Source organism: Terrapene carolina, unplaced genomic scaffold (genome assembly GCF_002925995.2).
Source record: "Terrapene carolina triunguis isolate 2854851 unplaced genomic scaffold, T_m_triunguis-2.0 Scaffold374, whole genome shotgun sequence".
NCBI classification, from domain to species: domain Eukaryota; kingdom Metazoa; phylum Chordata; order Testudines; family Emydidae; genus Terrapene; species Terrapene triunguis.
Genome location: NW_020664725.1, coordinates 16,709,177 through 16,722,790, shown reverse-complemented (window position 1 = coordinate 16,722,790; position 13,614 = coordinate 16,709,177). Strand labels below are relative to the sequence as shown.

At 43.2% G+C, this 13,614-nt stretch overlaps 1 protein-coding gene across 6 annotated transcripts in view; it reads left to right on the top strand.

Moving 5' to 3' along the window:
* The window catches only part of SIK3 (SIK family kinase 3), a 67,452-nt gene that overhangs the window by 13,626 nt on the left and 40,212 nt on the right, over positions 1-13,614 (top strand). For all 6 annotated transcript variants that reach the window (XR_003370104.2, XM_029912911.1, XM_026657873.1 and 3 more), the window contains exon 3: positions 4,415-4,576. Coding sequence is in view for 5 of the 6 variants with exons in the window: in XM_029912911.1 (XP_029768771.1) it covers positions 4,415-4,576 (162 nt within the window). In the remaining variant the exon portion in view is untranslated. The remainder of the gene's footprint in view (positions 1-4,414; positions 4,577-13,614) is intronic.

The window sequence follows — 13,614 nt, the reverse complement described above, 5'->3', positions numbered from 1 at the left end:
ATTTGATGCACTTGGGACTAAGGTGGCTAGGCCCCTAGTTCAACATTCAGGCCATGTGTGACCTGCCTTGCACAAGAGATGTTCTTCAGACTAAGCTGGTAATGGTTAATTTCAGAATACAGTTGCCTTCAGTGGTATGTGAAGTATTCTGTAGCTTCATTGTTTTTATCCTTCTAGAGCCTGTACAGAAATGTCAGCATTTTGCAAGTGTGGTGCCTACGTGCAAAGCTCAGGGACGGGCCTCAACTCTGGCTTTCTTCATGGAAGTGAAATTTCACATCTAAGTTTAAAGGAATTTTTGCAGTCTAATGAAGCCGTACGTGCTGAAAGAGGAGACAGTGCTATGTGTGCAGACAGGTCTGGGAGAGTTTCATTTAAGAATCAAACTCTGAAGTGTTTATTAAACCAAAATGTTTGTGTAAATCTGAATGTTAGGGTAGAGTTCTGAGAAATGATGCCTAAGGAAGCTGAAAAACAAATGGTAAAAATGGCAGTTGTCATAGCAGAAGCTGACCTGAGTGTGGGGTGACAGGAGATTGTCTCTTATGCAATCCCAAACTCTGTCCCAAAATCTGTTTGTGTTAATAAACAAACGATGGTCTTAAATTACAAGTCATGTCATCCCTCCAGTCTGTTTGTAAGTGGTGATATCTGGTTGACATAGTTAAGATTGATTAAATTTCTTAGAACCTGATTAGAAGAGCTGAAATCTGTACAAACGGAAGTCCTGAAATGGCAATTGCTTTCTAGGTTGTGAAATGTGGTTTTAACAATGACCAAAGTACAGTTTCTATTCTTGCATGTTTTCATCCTCATTGGTATTTGAATCTGGATAGAGCATAATACGCTCATGGGAACCTTCCAGAAATATTCCTTATTGAATAGTTAGTTTGATTTCTTGCCTTCAGTACTGACGCTTGAGAACCCTTTTAAAATGCACATGTGGATTTTCAGTGTTGAGAGACCAGAATCTGGAATTTTGCATTATCAGGTGTGTTTACTACATTTGCAAATGATGTTCCCAATCCTGCAAAGACTGAAGCACACGAGTGATTTGATTTGCTTGGGACATGCTCCATAGCCTGTTGAAATCTATGGGAGTGTTTACACTGAACCATGCTCCATTTGTCAATGCGACAACTCACATGAGTAAAAAACCTACGGTAAAGCATAGTGCTTAATGGGCTCTGTTGGGACTACTTGTGGTAATAGGCACTGCACTTGGCAGGAAATGTTTGAAGGGTCACATCATAATAGGGGATGTATCCCCTTCCAAGACTCGCTGCAGATGTGCTTACTACATACATGGCTGTAGGAATAAATTAAACTTAAATGGCAAGTTTTGGGGGGAAAATTAATCAGACTCTATCCAACTGCATTAGAAATCAGCCCCCAAAGAAATGAATTACTCTTCATCAGAAGCAAGTAGAAGTGCTTTGATGTATCTTTGTAATTAGTATTTATTGCAAGACAATTATGTCTCTGGTATTTTAATTAATGGGTGGTTTGGCAAAGCAGCCACCTGATGGGAAACCTTCAGAAGTGGTTTGTATTTATTCTCCAGAACGGACTTCTCTTTCAAGCTCTCTAATTAATGCAGTTCATGAGGTAAAATATATTGAAGCAATCAGGCCTTGGACTTGGGGCCTTTTGAGGTCAAATCAACAGTTCACTTAAAATAAATGGCTTCTCAAAATGTGGGAGGATGTGATGTCCAGCCTTCATTTGTTACATTTCTTTGCAGTGTACATTCATAAAGCATCATTACAAGGGGTCAGTGATTTCTGTCTGCTTTCAAAGCTTGTGTGATTCTGCCATCCTTCATGGGAGTGGGGGGGTTGGAGAGCATTCCAGTAGCCTATCACACTTTCTTTCTGAACTCCTTCTCAAGGTGTCTAGGCGTTAAGTTATATGTTCTCTGAAGTATATAGAGACAGGAGTAAGAAGAAAAAGTACCCATGCGTTTTGTTTGGTGCTTGGTTAATCTGTTCCATAGCTTGATTTTTAGCCCCACTGTGGCACAAAGTGCTGTGTAGCTAACCTGGAGGATATGAAAGATAATGGGCGTGTCCTTAATTTTTTTTCTTATTGCTTTGAACAAGAAAGTCAGTAGGTGCCATGAACTGTATTTACAGTAGCTTTTTCATATCTCAAGCAGTAGCGATCTTCCAGCTTTTTAAATCTGATGAGGCTCTCTGAAACACATGAAACAAATGCACTATTGTGTAGTTGTTCCTGATGCATGCTATTGTAGATAGAGAACGGGCCCAAGTTAGGATAATGGTATAGGGTTGTGTATGAAGTTGCTCTTCCCATTTGTAAGGGAAACATGACAATTTGTAACTATTGGGATATTTGGTTAGTGTGCCTTAAACCAGGATTCCTCATGCTTTTTCAGTGTGGTCCCCTTGTGGGAAATGCCTCCTACCTCATTTTCAAATCATGCAACACCTAGGGTGGTTCCTTACAGAGCAAAGAAATATTAAGAAACTGCTTTGTTTTTTCTAATAATTCTGATGGTGTCTCTGGCTCTTGTTTCCTCTCTGTCTCCTCAATTACCTAGATGAGCGTGGAATGCCTGTAGTTGAAGATAGAAGCAAGGAGGTGGAGCCACTATAGTTTAACCTGTCAGTTGTGCAGACTGTCCCCAAGTGCTCTGTGGACATTGAATGATCCATGGGTCACAGACTGAGAACCTCTGCTGTAATAAAATAGGAGAGGTAGATTTTTGAATGCTACTTTGCTTGGCACAGCCTCAAGGAAATCTCTCTTAGGCTCTTGAGAGATGCTTCCCCTTGACAGTCTCAGTTGCCTACAATAATCTAGCTGCTTTCCCTATCTCGTTGTCCACCTTTCCTGCCCTTGTGCACACTTGCAGAGACGCATCAGGGTACTTGGCTAGGCCTGTGGATTTGGGTTTGTATTTCTGTCGGTTGAAATTCTCTCTCCAAAACTGAAAGCCAAGTAGTTTGACACAGTTCCTCTTGGGATGAATCCTGTCTTTTTAAAGCTTTATCCTTGTAAAGGTGTTTAAATGTAAAGTGTATTAATTTATCTTGGTTTGCAGTCATGCCACCTCCCATTCTGATCTTATCAGCAAAGTAGGGTTAAATTGGGTCAGTACTTGGACACGACATTTCCAACAACAAGCCCAGCTTCAGCAGATGTTACATTGAAATGAAATACTTTTTAAAAAAAAATTAAGGTAATATTCCAACAAAATATCTAAGTACCCAGACTTTCTCCAGGAGCAGTATTTACCTGCTTTTGCAATGATGAATTAGTTATGCAGAAAGTCTCACTCCATGACACTTGTGCAGATATATAAAAACATGAATGTCACTTATTAAAACAGCAAACACTTAGAAATTTGAGCAAGCATAAAGGCACAGGGTGGCAAATTCCTGGATGCACATTTTAAAATGTTCCTCACTTCAGGAAGTGTTGCAAAAATGAAATACATCTGGGCATACATTAGGGAGTTGTACTCCTAGTCTTCCTCTGTGTTGTAGGGTTTAGTCACTAGAATCCTGTTGATAAAATATGAGCCTTTATATTGTAGGAACATGCAGGGCTTTGGAGCTGTGCTCCGGCTCCGCTCCAGCTCCAGGCAAAAACCTGCAGCTCCACTGCCCCGGAGCTGCTCCGCGCTCCAGCTCCAGGCTCCACTCCAAAGCCCTGGGAACATGGGTCTGATCCACTCTGGCAGTTCCTAAGGGCCATGCAGTTTAGGATCCTGTTTCTGATGCTGGGCAGCACCGGGTGGTTCTGTAAGGAGATGTGGGATAGTCTGCCAGTCTACCCCACACACACGTTAGATGGTATCTTGGTCTCTAATAGAGATTGGATTGAGCCTTGCACAGAAGGTTTAATATTTCCAAAATGTATCTTTACTTGTACAGCTGAGTGTAGTTACTCTCTAAATGCAGACCAGCCTCCAGCCTTATGACACTTCTCTTGGCTTGCAGACAGCATGAGTAATTGTTGTAGTGACACCATTTATTAGCCCTAACATAACTCCCAATCTTGCACCCGTTGAGTCAGGAGGATCCTGGAATAGGCCCGACCCCTTGCTGGGTGGTTTCTTCCTTTCCTCCTCTGATGACTGTGTGTGTGAAAGTGCAGGAGTTAGTCTTTAGTTCTGAGTATCGTCTGTCCCCATGAAAACGTGCCCCTTGTAACTGAAAAATTCCCTTCTATTCTCAGAGTGAGTTTTTAGCACTCTCCAGTAACCTAAGCATTAATTGGACTGAAGCTTGTACTTCTTAATGGAGGGAGATTATGTCATGGTGAAATACTGCTCGTTTTATTTTTTTATCCCTCTACATTTCTTGTTAGCAGTACCCCAGATGCCCATTTCCTGCCTGTCTTTCCTGTGCCAATAACCGTTTGTTCTGTTCTGGGTCCCCTACAGATCACCTGGTAGCCCATGGACGGATGGCTGAGAAAGAAGCTCGGAGAAAGTTCAAGCAGATTGTAGCTGCTGTCCACTTTTGTCACTGTTGTAACATAGTTCACAGAGACTTGAAGGCAGAGAATCTGCTGCTGGATGCTAACCTTAACATCAAAATAGCAGGTGAGCTGGGAGCTAGCGGAGGGGGAGGAAGGCAACCGCTGTTAGAAGTTGATAAATGGAGGCACTCGCTGTTTATGCTATTCAGAAAGAAGGAAGCACAGTTCAGTTAAAGGAAACTTAAAATTTCTGTGTGGCCCAAAGCCAGCAAATGACAAATTATAGAGTAATGAGGAGTCCAGTGGCACCTTAAAGACTAACAGATTAATCTGTTAGTCTTCAAGGTGCCACCAGACTCCTCGTTGTTTTTATGCATACAGACAAACACGGCTACCGCTCTGATAAATTATAGAGTGTTGATTTATATCCCCCTTCATGGTGCTAAAGACTGGGCTTTTACTCTGCAGGCAGTATTGGTGTTACAAAAGCTGTGGTGTTCCAATCCCCTTTCCAACGTGCGAGACACAACTAGAGGCTGACCTCGAGGCTGAGTCCTGTTCTCAGTTTAGGGTTTCTCAGAAGTGGGGCAGGGTGAACGAGAGGTAGGGAGTGTGGAAAAATAAAGACGACAAAGTTTAGTTGTAGAGAGGCTGAGAGAAAGTAAAGAGATTTTGATCAATTCCGTTCTCTTCGTGTTGAAGAGAGAAAATCACCACAGTAGCGTCTCACTTAGCAGTATATCAAGAACGGAGCGGAAAGCTGAAGACAATCCAACAAGGCCACGTACACATTTTCAGCAACGGGCTCTTTGCACAATGATAGGAGCCTCTGTTGTTCTGGCATGCTTCAGTAAGTCCTGGTGGAAAGGGGGGATATTTTTCAGCTAGCATGCCTTCTAGTAAAGCCCATGTTACAGGCACTCTCTAAACTGTTGTCGCACAGACCTTCGTGTCTGTGTTGCTTCCCAGTATGAAAATGTGTCTGATCTGTCCAGCTCCACACAGGGCCGGCTCCAGGCACTAGCCTGGCAAGCAGGTGCTTGGGGCGGCCGCTCCGGAGAGGGGCGGCACGTCCAGCTATTCGGCGGCAATTCGGCGGACGGTCCCTCACTCCCGCTCGGCGCGAAGGACCTCCCGCCGAATTGCCGCCGCAGATCACGATCGCGGCCTTTTTTTTTTTTTGGCTGCTTGGGGCGGCCAAAACCCTGGAGCCGGCCCTGGCTCCACAGACTTGCTACCAGAGAGGCTGAGGTCAGTCTACCACCTAAACTCTCTGGGCTTAGATCAGGATACACCAGCTAGTCCTTAATGTCACTTAGATACATATGAATGGTGAATGTCTGCTCAAAACAAAGGCAGGGCTTGTATCCATTTGGCCACCTCACCATACAGGTTTTCCCTTTGGGATGGCGAATAGCAAATCCATTTAATTCCATTGATGCATGGATCCCAGCAAATGCCAAAGCTGTGGAAAGAGCTCCATGCTGGCCTGATAAATAGGCATCCATGGAGAGCGCCTCAGATTCATCTTTCTCTCCTAGCCCAGTGGCCGGAGTGTAATGCTAACAGCTGCTCCGGTGGTGGCACATATGATTGATGTCCGATGTGAATGATTCCTTTCTCTGCCTCCCTGTGTATTTATTTTTCCCCTCTATAATGTGTGTGTGCATTTTCCTTTTCAATGGTTAGGTGAATATCCATATTGTAGTACCTGGCAGAGCTGAAATAGTGAAAGGTTTGTCAGCATTTTAATTATAGAACCCCTTTTAGAAGGATTTATAACTTGACTGAAACTTGCTTCAGGCTGTGACTTGGCACAGAACTACTCAGTCTGGGAGCAATTTTAATACTGACCTGATTTACCAAGTTTAGGAACTTTTTTAGTGAGCAAGCATCTCGAGATGTACATTTTCTAGGTTTAAATCGCAGTATTTTGGTCACAAGTCTGGCAGAGGAATTTAACTTTCTTTACAAATATGTTGTTCCTAGTCTTTTTGCTTATCACTATTTAGAATTAAGATATTCTTCGAGCAGACAGTGGCATGCGAGTGGCAGGCTGATGGAGATGGAAAGGTGAACAGCCCAAACCTGCATAGGTCACAATGCTTGGAGCGGGGAGCCAGAGGTGCTGCTGCAGGGCTGGACTCATGTTCCAACACTCCTCTGGGTGGCGGCCTTTCCATGACTAGAGGGTCCCCCTGCACCTCTGCCACGAAATGAACTAAAAATGCCTGACAAAATCATAGCCTTATTTATGATTAATGTATATTCTTATGTCTGCCGTATGCAAATACACTTACAAATAATTTTAGGCTTTCTCTTTTATGATGAGTGGGAAAAATTCCTGCATGTACAATTCTTTTAAAAAAAAAAAAAAAAACTCTTCAGAAATAACTTTGGCAGAATCTGAAATGCGGCTGGATTCCCTGAAGAAATGTCCATATGAACATGCTGACAAGTTATGTGAATGTTTGAAAATTGTGGAAACTTTTTTTTTTTAACCTAAGGAAGCTGGAAACTACTCTCCTTCCCAATCTCTGCTCCCAGAATGGTCTCTAGAAGATAGTTCCCACCCATGTGGTAGTGTTGTTTTACTTGGCAGGGAGACTTGGTCGTGATTGAAGAACAGCCTGGAAAAGCTGATTTAGAGTAAAGGATTTTCCAAGTATTTAGTTTTGTCCCTAGATCCCATCAATTATAATTGGACACCGGTGATTCTGTTATGTCAAGAACAAAGTGGTAGCAGCTGATTTTTTTTTTTTCTTGCGGGACCCCCCAGAATGAATACTTGAGAAATACATAGAACTGTACAGACAGGATGAAAGATAAGCAGAACCTTACTTCCAAGCCCTTTAACAATCTCTAAATTAAAAACCTCTTCCCTGTGAGGCAGGTGATATTACTTCTATAGCTCCCCTCAACTGAGTGTTTCAAAGGGCTTCACAAGCCCCCATGTGGTAGGTCTATTCTTTATTCATTTCACAGAGTGGGACCGAGGCACAGAAAGGTGAAGTGACCTCTCCAGGGACACAGCGTCACTGGCAGAGCTGGAAATAGAATCTAGAAATCCTGTTGCCCAGTCCCCTGTTCTGAGTACCAGGCTACACTGCCTCTCAAAGTATACAAGATAAAAAGGAGGCAAAGGGGTGATGTTTTGTGTAGTTCCTTTTGCACTGCATGTGTAGCTCTGTGGGAAGTAGCGTGCTGTGAGATGGTTAGTATTGTCGAAGTGCATTATGTCTGATCTTTGGCATTATGTGCAAAGCGCTCTCCAGCTTCTGCAGTTTTACAGGAACTTGCAAATCACCCATTGGAGGGTAATGGGAAACTCCCCAATTCCTGCCAGTGTGAACTTCCCAGTGAGCTCCTATTGCTCTATAAGCAGAATATACCCAGAAAGATAATGGAGCAAATAATTAAGCAATCAATTTGCAAACATCTAGAAGATAATAAGGTAATAAGTAACAGTCAGCATGGATTTGTCAAGAACAAATCTTGTCAAACCAACCTGATTGCTTTCTTTGACAAGGTAACAAACCTTGTGGGTAGGGGGAAGTGGTAGATGTGGTATATCTTGGCTTTAGTAAAGCTTTTGATACTGTCTCACATGACCTTCTCATAAACAAACTAGGGAAATGCAACTTAGATGGAGCTACTATAAGGTGGGTGCGTAACTGGTTGGAAAACCATTCCCAGAGAGTAGTTATCAGTGGTTCACAGTCAAGCTGGAAGGGCATAATGAGTGGGGTCCCGCGGGGATCCTTTCTGGGTCCAGTTCTGTTCAATATCTTCATCAAGGATTTAGATAATGGCACAGAGAGTACACTTATCAAGTTTGTGGACGCTACCAAGCTGGGAGGGGTTGCAAGTGCTTTGGAGGATAAGGATTATAATTCAAAATGATCTGGACAAACTGGAGAAATGGTCTGAAGTAAATAGGATGAAATTCAATAAGGACAAATGCAAAGTACTCCACTTAGGAAGGAACAATCAGTTGCACGCATACAAAATGGGAAATGACTGCCTAGGAAGGAGTACTGCGGAAAGGGATCTGGGGGTCATAGTGGACCACAAGTTAATATGAGTCAACAGTGTAATACTGTTGCAAAAAAACGAACATCATTCTGGTATGTATTAGCAGGAGTGTTGTAAGCAAGACAATAGAAGTAATTCTTCCGCTCTACTCAGTGCTGATTAGACCTCAACTGGGGTATTGTGTCCAGTTCTGGGTGCCACATTTGAGGAAAGATGTGGACAAATTGGAGAAAGTCTAGAGAAGAGCAACAAAAATGATTAATGAGGGAAGATTGAAAAAAGTGGGTTTGTTTAGTCTGGAAAAGAGAAGACTGAGAGGGGACAGGATAACAGTTTTCAAGTACATAAAAGGTTGTTACAAGGAGGAGGGAGGAAAAATTATGGTTCTTAACTTCTGAAGATAGGACAAGAAGCAATGGGCTTAAATTGCAGCAAGGGAGGTTGAGGTTGGATATTAGGAAAAACTTCCTAACTGTCAAGGTGGTTAAGCACTGGAATAAATTGCCTAGGGGGGTTGTGGAATCTCCATCCTTGGTGATTTTTAAGAACAGGTTAGACAAACACCTGACAGGGATGGTCCAATAATACTTAGTCCTGCCATGAATGCAGGGGACTGGACTAGATGACCTCTCGAGGTACCTTCCAGTACTTTGATTCTGTAATGGGCTTTTGTATGTGGCTTTGTGTTCTTTTTATGGTTGAATATTGGTAAGTGCAATACTGTTGAGTAACTGCCATTAAGTAAAATGCAGTAACAATGACTGGAAGTTGGCAGTGCTGCTATTCTCACTTGCAGGTGAACAGAAAGCACTTTCTTAAGCCTGCAAATGTTGTTTCTGCCTTGCTGCCTAGCTTTCTTCTTCCTGTGGAGGGTTTTTCTCCAGGGTATCTTCTCAAAGGGTGAGAGTCAGAAGTTTTTGGCAATGTGCTTCTCTTTGCTTGCATTCAGAAAGTTCACCCAGGGCTTATGACACTTGGTAAATACCAGGGCCTTCCTGGGAGCCACTTTCAGAAGAGGATCTCATCTGTAAGGCCATCGCTTAACAAGAATGCTCCTCAACCTCTTCCACCTTCTGAAGGCAAAAGCCAGTTACTGTACATATGTCCCCTTCTGGTTCTAGTGCTCTATGGAAATAGAGCTAGAATATACCACAGCTAGTCCATCTCGGAGTTCCTCCTCCTAGCCTATTGCAGGGCTTCCACTGCAGTGCCAGCCATTGGGTTAGTTGTTAACTTCTAGCTGATTCAGATAATAAAAATGGCTTTCCTAAGACCCCTTCTCCCAGCTGCTGTGGCTACATTCAGTCCTAACCAGTGGTAAGAGTGCTCTGTAGGGGTTTTCCCATTTCTTCTGTTTGTGGACAACATCCTGGTTGTGCTCTGGTAGGTGGATCTGTAGGCAAACCGGTATTTTTCCTTAGTCTGTGGCAGTGCTCATAGACTGTAAGTATGTTTGTTTAAAAAGCAGAGTTTTGCTTTTAAAATCCTCTCTCACAGATATTCCCTCCTTGCTCCACACAGCTTTAAGAAGTCTGTTTCCTCCCCACATTTGACCTCAGTTCATTAAGCACAGGTGGGTTCTGGAAAACTATTTCCAGCCGTTCAGCAGGACTTCATATCAAAGAGAGCCATCTGATTCTAGCTCACCGTAGAGCTGAAAGGCATGAATCATTGTGGAGTCTGAAATGCTGTGCGAAGAGGAAGTTCTTCAAAGTGAGTTATTTTCCCCACCGAAGCCCAGCCACAATGCAAAATGAACACCAGTGCTCTTAGGCTCCGCTGGCTGCCTTACCTACATGTCTGATTCCAGAGTCCTGAGACATTTCTTCCGTTTGCTGTACGGATAATTTTGGTTCAAGAGTAGCAGCGAAGGCTAGCAACCGTGAGCTTTCTGATCATGCTGTTGAAGCAAGGAGGCATGTGTGTTGTTTTAGCCCCAGTTACATATATGCCTGGGACAATATCCTTGGTAGAAGTGACAGGATCACTGTTTCTACAACAACTGGTTCGGTGTTCAACTAGGACCAAAGCTATTTAAAGCCACCTAAACGTCCTACCAGACCTAAGTTATTCAACAAGTGTTTCATCTGTCAAATGAGATGCTCGGATTTAAGATGTCTTTGGGGGGAAAATGTATTAAAAATGGACTGTGAGCAGAAAGGTGCAGGCATTTAAAATCTGCTATCAGTACTGGGTGGAGTACTGAAACAGCTGATACTCTGAGATGTTCATACCTATTGTTTGTGTCTGAGCTTTTCCACGGCATTGAGTTCTGCACCCACCTGTCACTCGCATACATGGCCTGAGTCTTTTAGACTTGCCAATAGCCTGTATGTGCCACGTAGCAATGTGCAAGTTATGCATTACGGATTGTCAGAGGACCCACAGGGGTCAGAGCTGAGTTCCCAAGGCCATTTGGACAATCCCAGCCAGGATGGTTTCCCAAAAAAATCTCAGCTTGGACTTGGTTGTAGTTCTGGTTACTTGCCATTGAGGTTTGCTGCCGCTTGTGGTGAAGATTATAGACTTGCTCATATTAACAGTTGGGTGGGGAGGAGCTTGTTTAAGTTCTGCCTTTAACACTTTGAGACAGGAGCTGTGGTTTTGTTGCCTGTCTGGTTCTTTCATTTCCTCTGTGTGTCATCCTTTCTCCTCTCTGCGCCCCCCCCCCCCCCGATTCTCAAGCTGCAAAGAGCTCACTATTAATAATGGTAACGGTTCCCAAGAATGCTCTAAAGCTCTTTGGAACACATTGCCTTCCTGCAGAATGTTAGGGATAAAAAACCAAACCATGTCAGCTAGCTACCGAAGTTTCAGCACATTTGAGGAAAAACCTTGCATTTAAGCTTGATTGCACATGGTTTGTTAAAGGTGCAGCCTACTTTTGTAGGCTTTAGTGCTTGCCTGGCAGTTGGAATTCAGTGACTTGCCAAGCGTCCCACTGTAAGCATGAGAGCACATTTCAAAGGTTTGCAGAGGTGGACTAGAGAAACTCCAAGCTGTGTGCCGTTTCTGTGAATCAGCCCCCTTAGGCTGAATGTTGTTGTATTTGCCAAGCCAGAGTAATTTATTTGGTTCCCAACATTGTGCAAAACCCAAGGAGTTGGCAAGTGGTGGGTATGAAATTAATTTGCGTTTATTATATTAATCTGTTGGCTGATTTTTGAAGTAGTTTTTGGTCTTGAACTGTACTGTTCATGTGGTGTGATGTACTACAGTAGCAACCACAATGTGCCGGGCCCCCTCCGTTAATAGAAATACAGCCCTGGTGTTTTTATTCTCTGTAAGATGACGAGCAGTTTACTGAAGGGTGGGATGAGGATAAAGCGAACGTATTCTTTCTTTTTAAGTTTGTTTAAACTATCGTCAACTATCCCCTAGCATGACCAGCCCCCATCAGTTAGCTGGCTAATATTTTTGTAGATGTCATTGTAGGCATTTGAAAGAGAAGAGGGTGGTAGTCTCATGGAGCACATCCTGGAGAGAGCTTTCCGAATAAGGGTCAGCACGGAAAAAGGCAAAGATCGCTGGAGAAGCGGAAACATGTGGATTGGGATGGGGATGGGGAGGAAGGTTGGCACTGGGTTGGAGGGTATGGAATAACATGTTACCATCAAAGTTAAATAGGCGTCTTGTGCAGTGTTGAGATACTCTGGCGATGGGAGCTATGGGAATCCCTAAGATGGCTGCTTGCCATTGTTGGTTCTTCTCATAGTTCCCTCTTTGAAATATGGAGGTCTTGTCGGATACGCTCGGCAGTTGTGTGTGTCTATCCAGATGCCAGCGCTTTCAGTGTTATAAGCCAGACCTGCATAATTCTGCTTGCCCCCAGGGAGTAACTTTTTTGATGAACAAGTAAAATAAAACTTTTTTTTTTCCATTATCAATCACGATTTTTAAGCATGGGTAAGTAGATTGTGTGCTGGGGTGGGGAAATGTTCGTGACAGTTTTGCAAAATGAAAGTAAGGAAAAAAATCTTCACAGTGTAAAGGACTGAGCTCATCTCTTGGTATCTCTGCATCTTGAATACACCTTGCCACTTCCATAAATACCAAAGGCCAGTTTCACTTCCATTTCTCCATATTTCTACTGGTCTGTTGGAGAGCAGATTTTAACCTAGCAAAGTGCTAGGTTGAGACTAATTCTGCTTGAAGTACAAAGCTTGGAGCCTGTGTTTCGTTGGTGCTTTGGCCAAAGAAGTTAATGTTATCCCCCATGCATTGCAGTTAGGGGGTCAAAGTTAATCTTACTAAATTCTTCATAAGACATTTTTATTTTTACCAGCTGTACTCTCTCTCTTGCACCTTGGTGCCCTGCTTCTTTTATTCACATCGAATTTGTGAGACAGGTTATTTCCTCACTGGCTTTCCTGCTTTTACACCATCTCTCTCAAAAGCCCTATATGGAGATTTGCTTCTCATGCAAATACTATGAAAACAGTGTGTTACTGACGTGGGCCCTGGTTATGCATTAATGTCATTCTTGCTCATACTGGGGCATTATTAGCATAAACATCCAAAGGCAAAGCAATTTGCAAATAATCTTTGATAGAATTCCGCTTGTAAGGTGTTGCTGTTTATGTGGCATGTAAACTGCATCATGCTATTTTGTTTTCTTTTCCTTGACTGGAGAGAGAAAAAGGGAAGAAACCGTTAATGATGCCATGTTCTGGGCAAAGCTCTTTTTGCTGATGCAATGCGGGAGGGGAACCCTTAATATCCATTGAGCTGAAACAGTGTTGTATGTATGAGATGCAGACCTTTGTCTCCCAAATTCTACCCCTTTCTCCACACATATGCAGACACACGCAAAAACCACCTTTGGGATTTGGACAGTACACTGGAGGTGGCAAAGCAATCAGTGTGGAATGCTGTCATCACCCCAGAGCACAAATGCTGTTTGAATGATTGGCTGGCTGGCCACATCTTGCTGTTTGGTTACCAAGACTTTTCTCTTAACTTCAGTCTCAGGGTTTACTGTTTGCTCTTTCTGAATGACTGGATCAGTTTGCAGAGCTGTCCTCTATGGTCTTGTCTACACTGGCACTTTACAGCACTGCATCTTTCTCGCTCAGGGGTGTGAACCCCGCCCCCCGAGTGCTGCAAGTTTCAGCGCTGTAAAGCGCC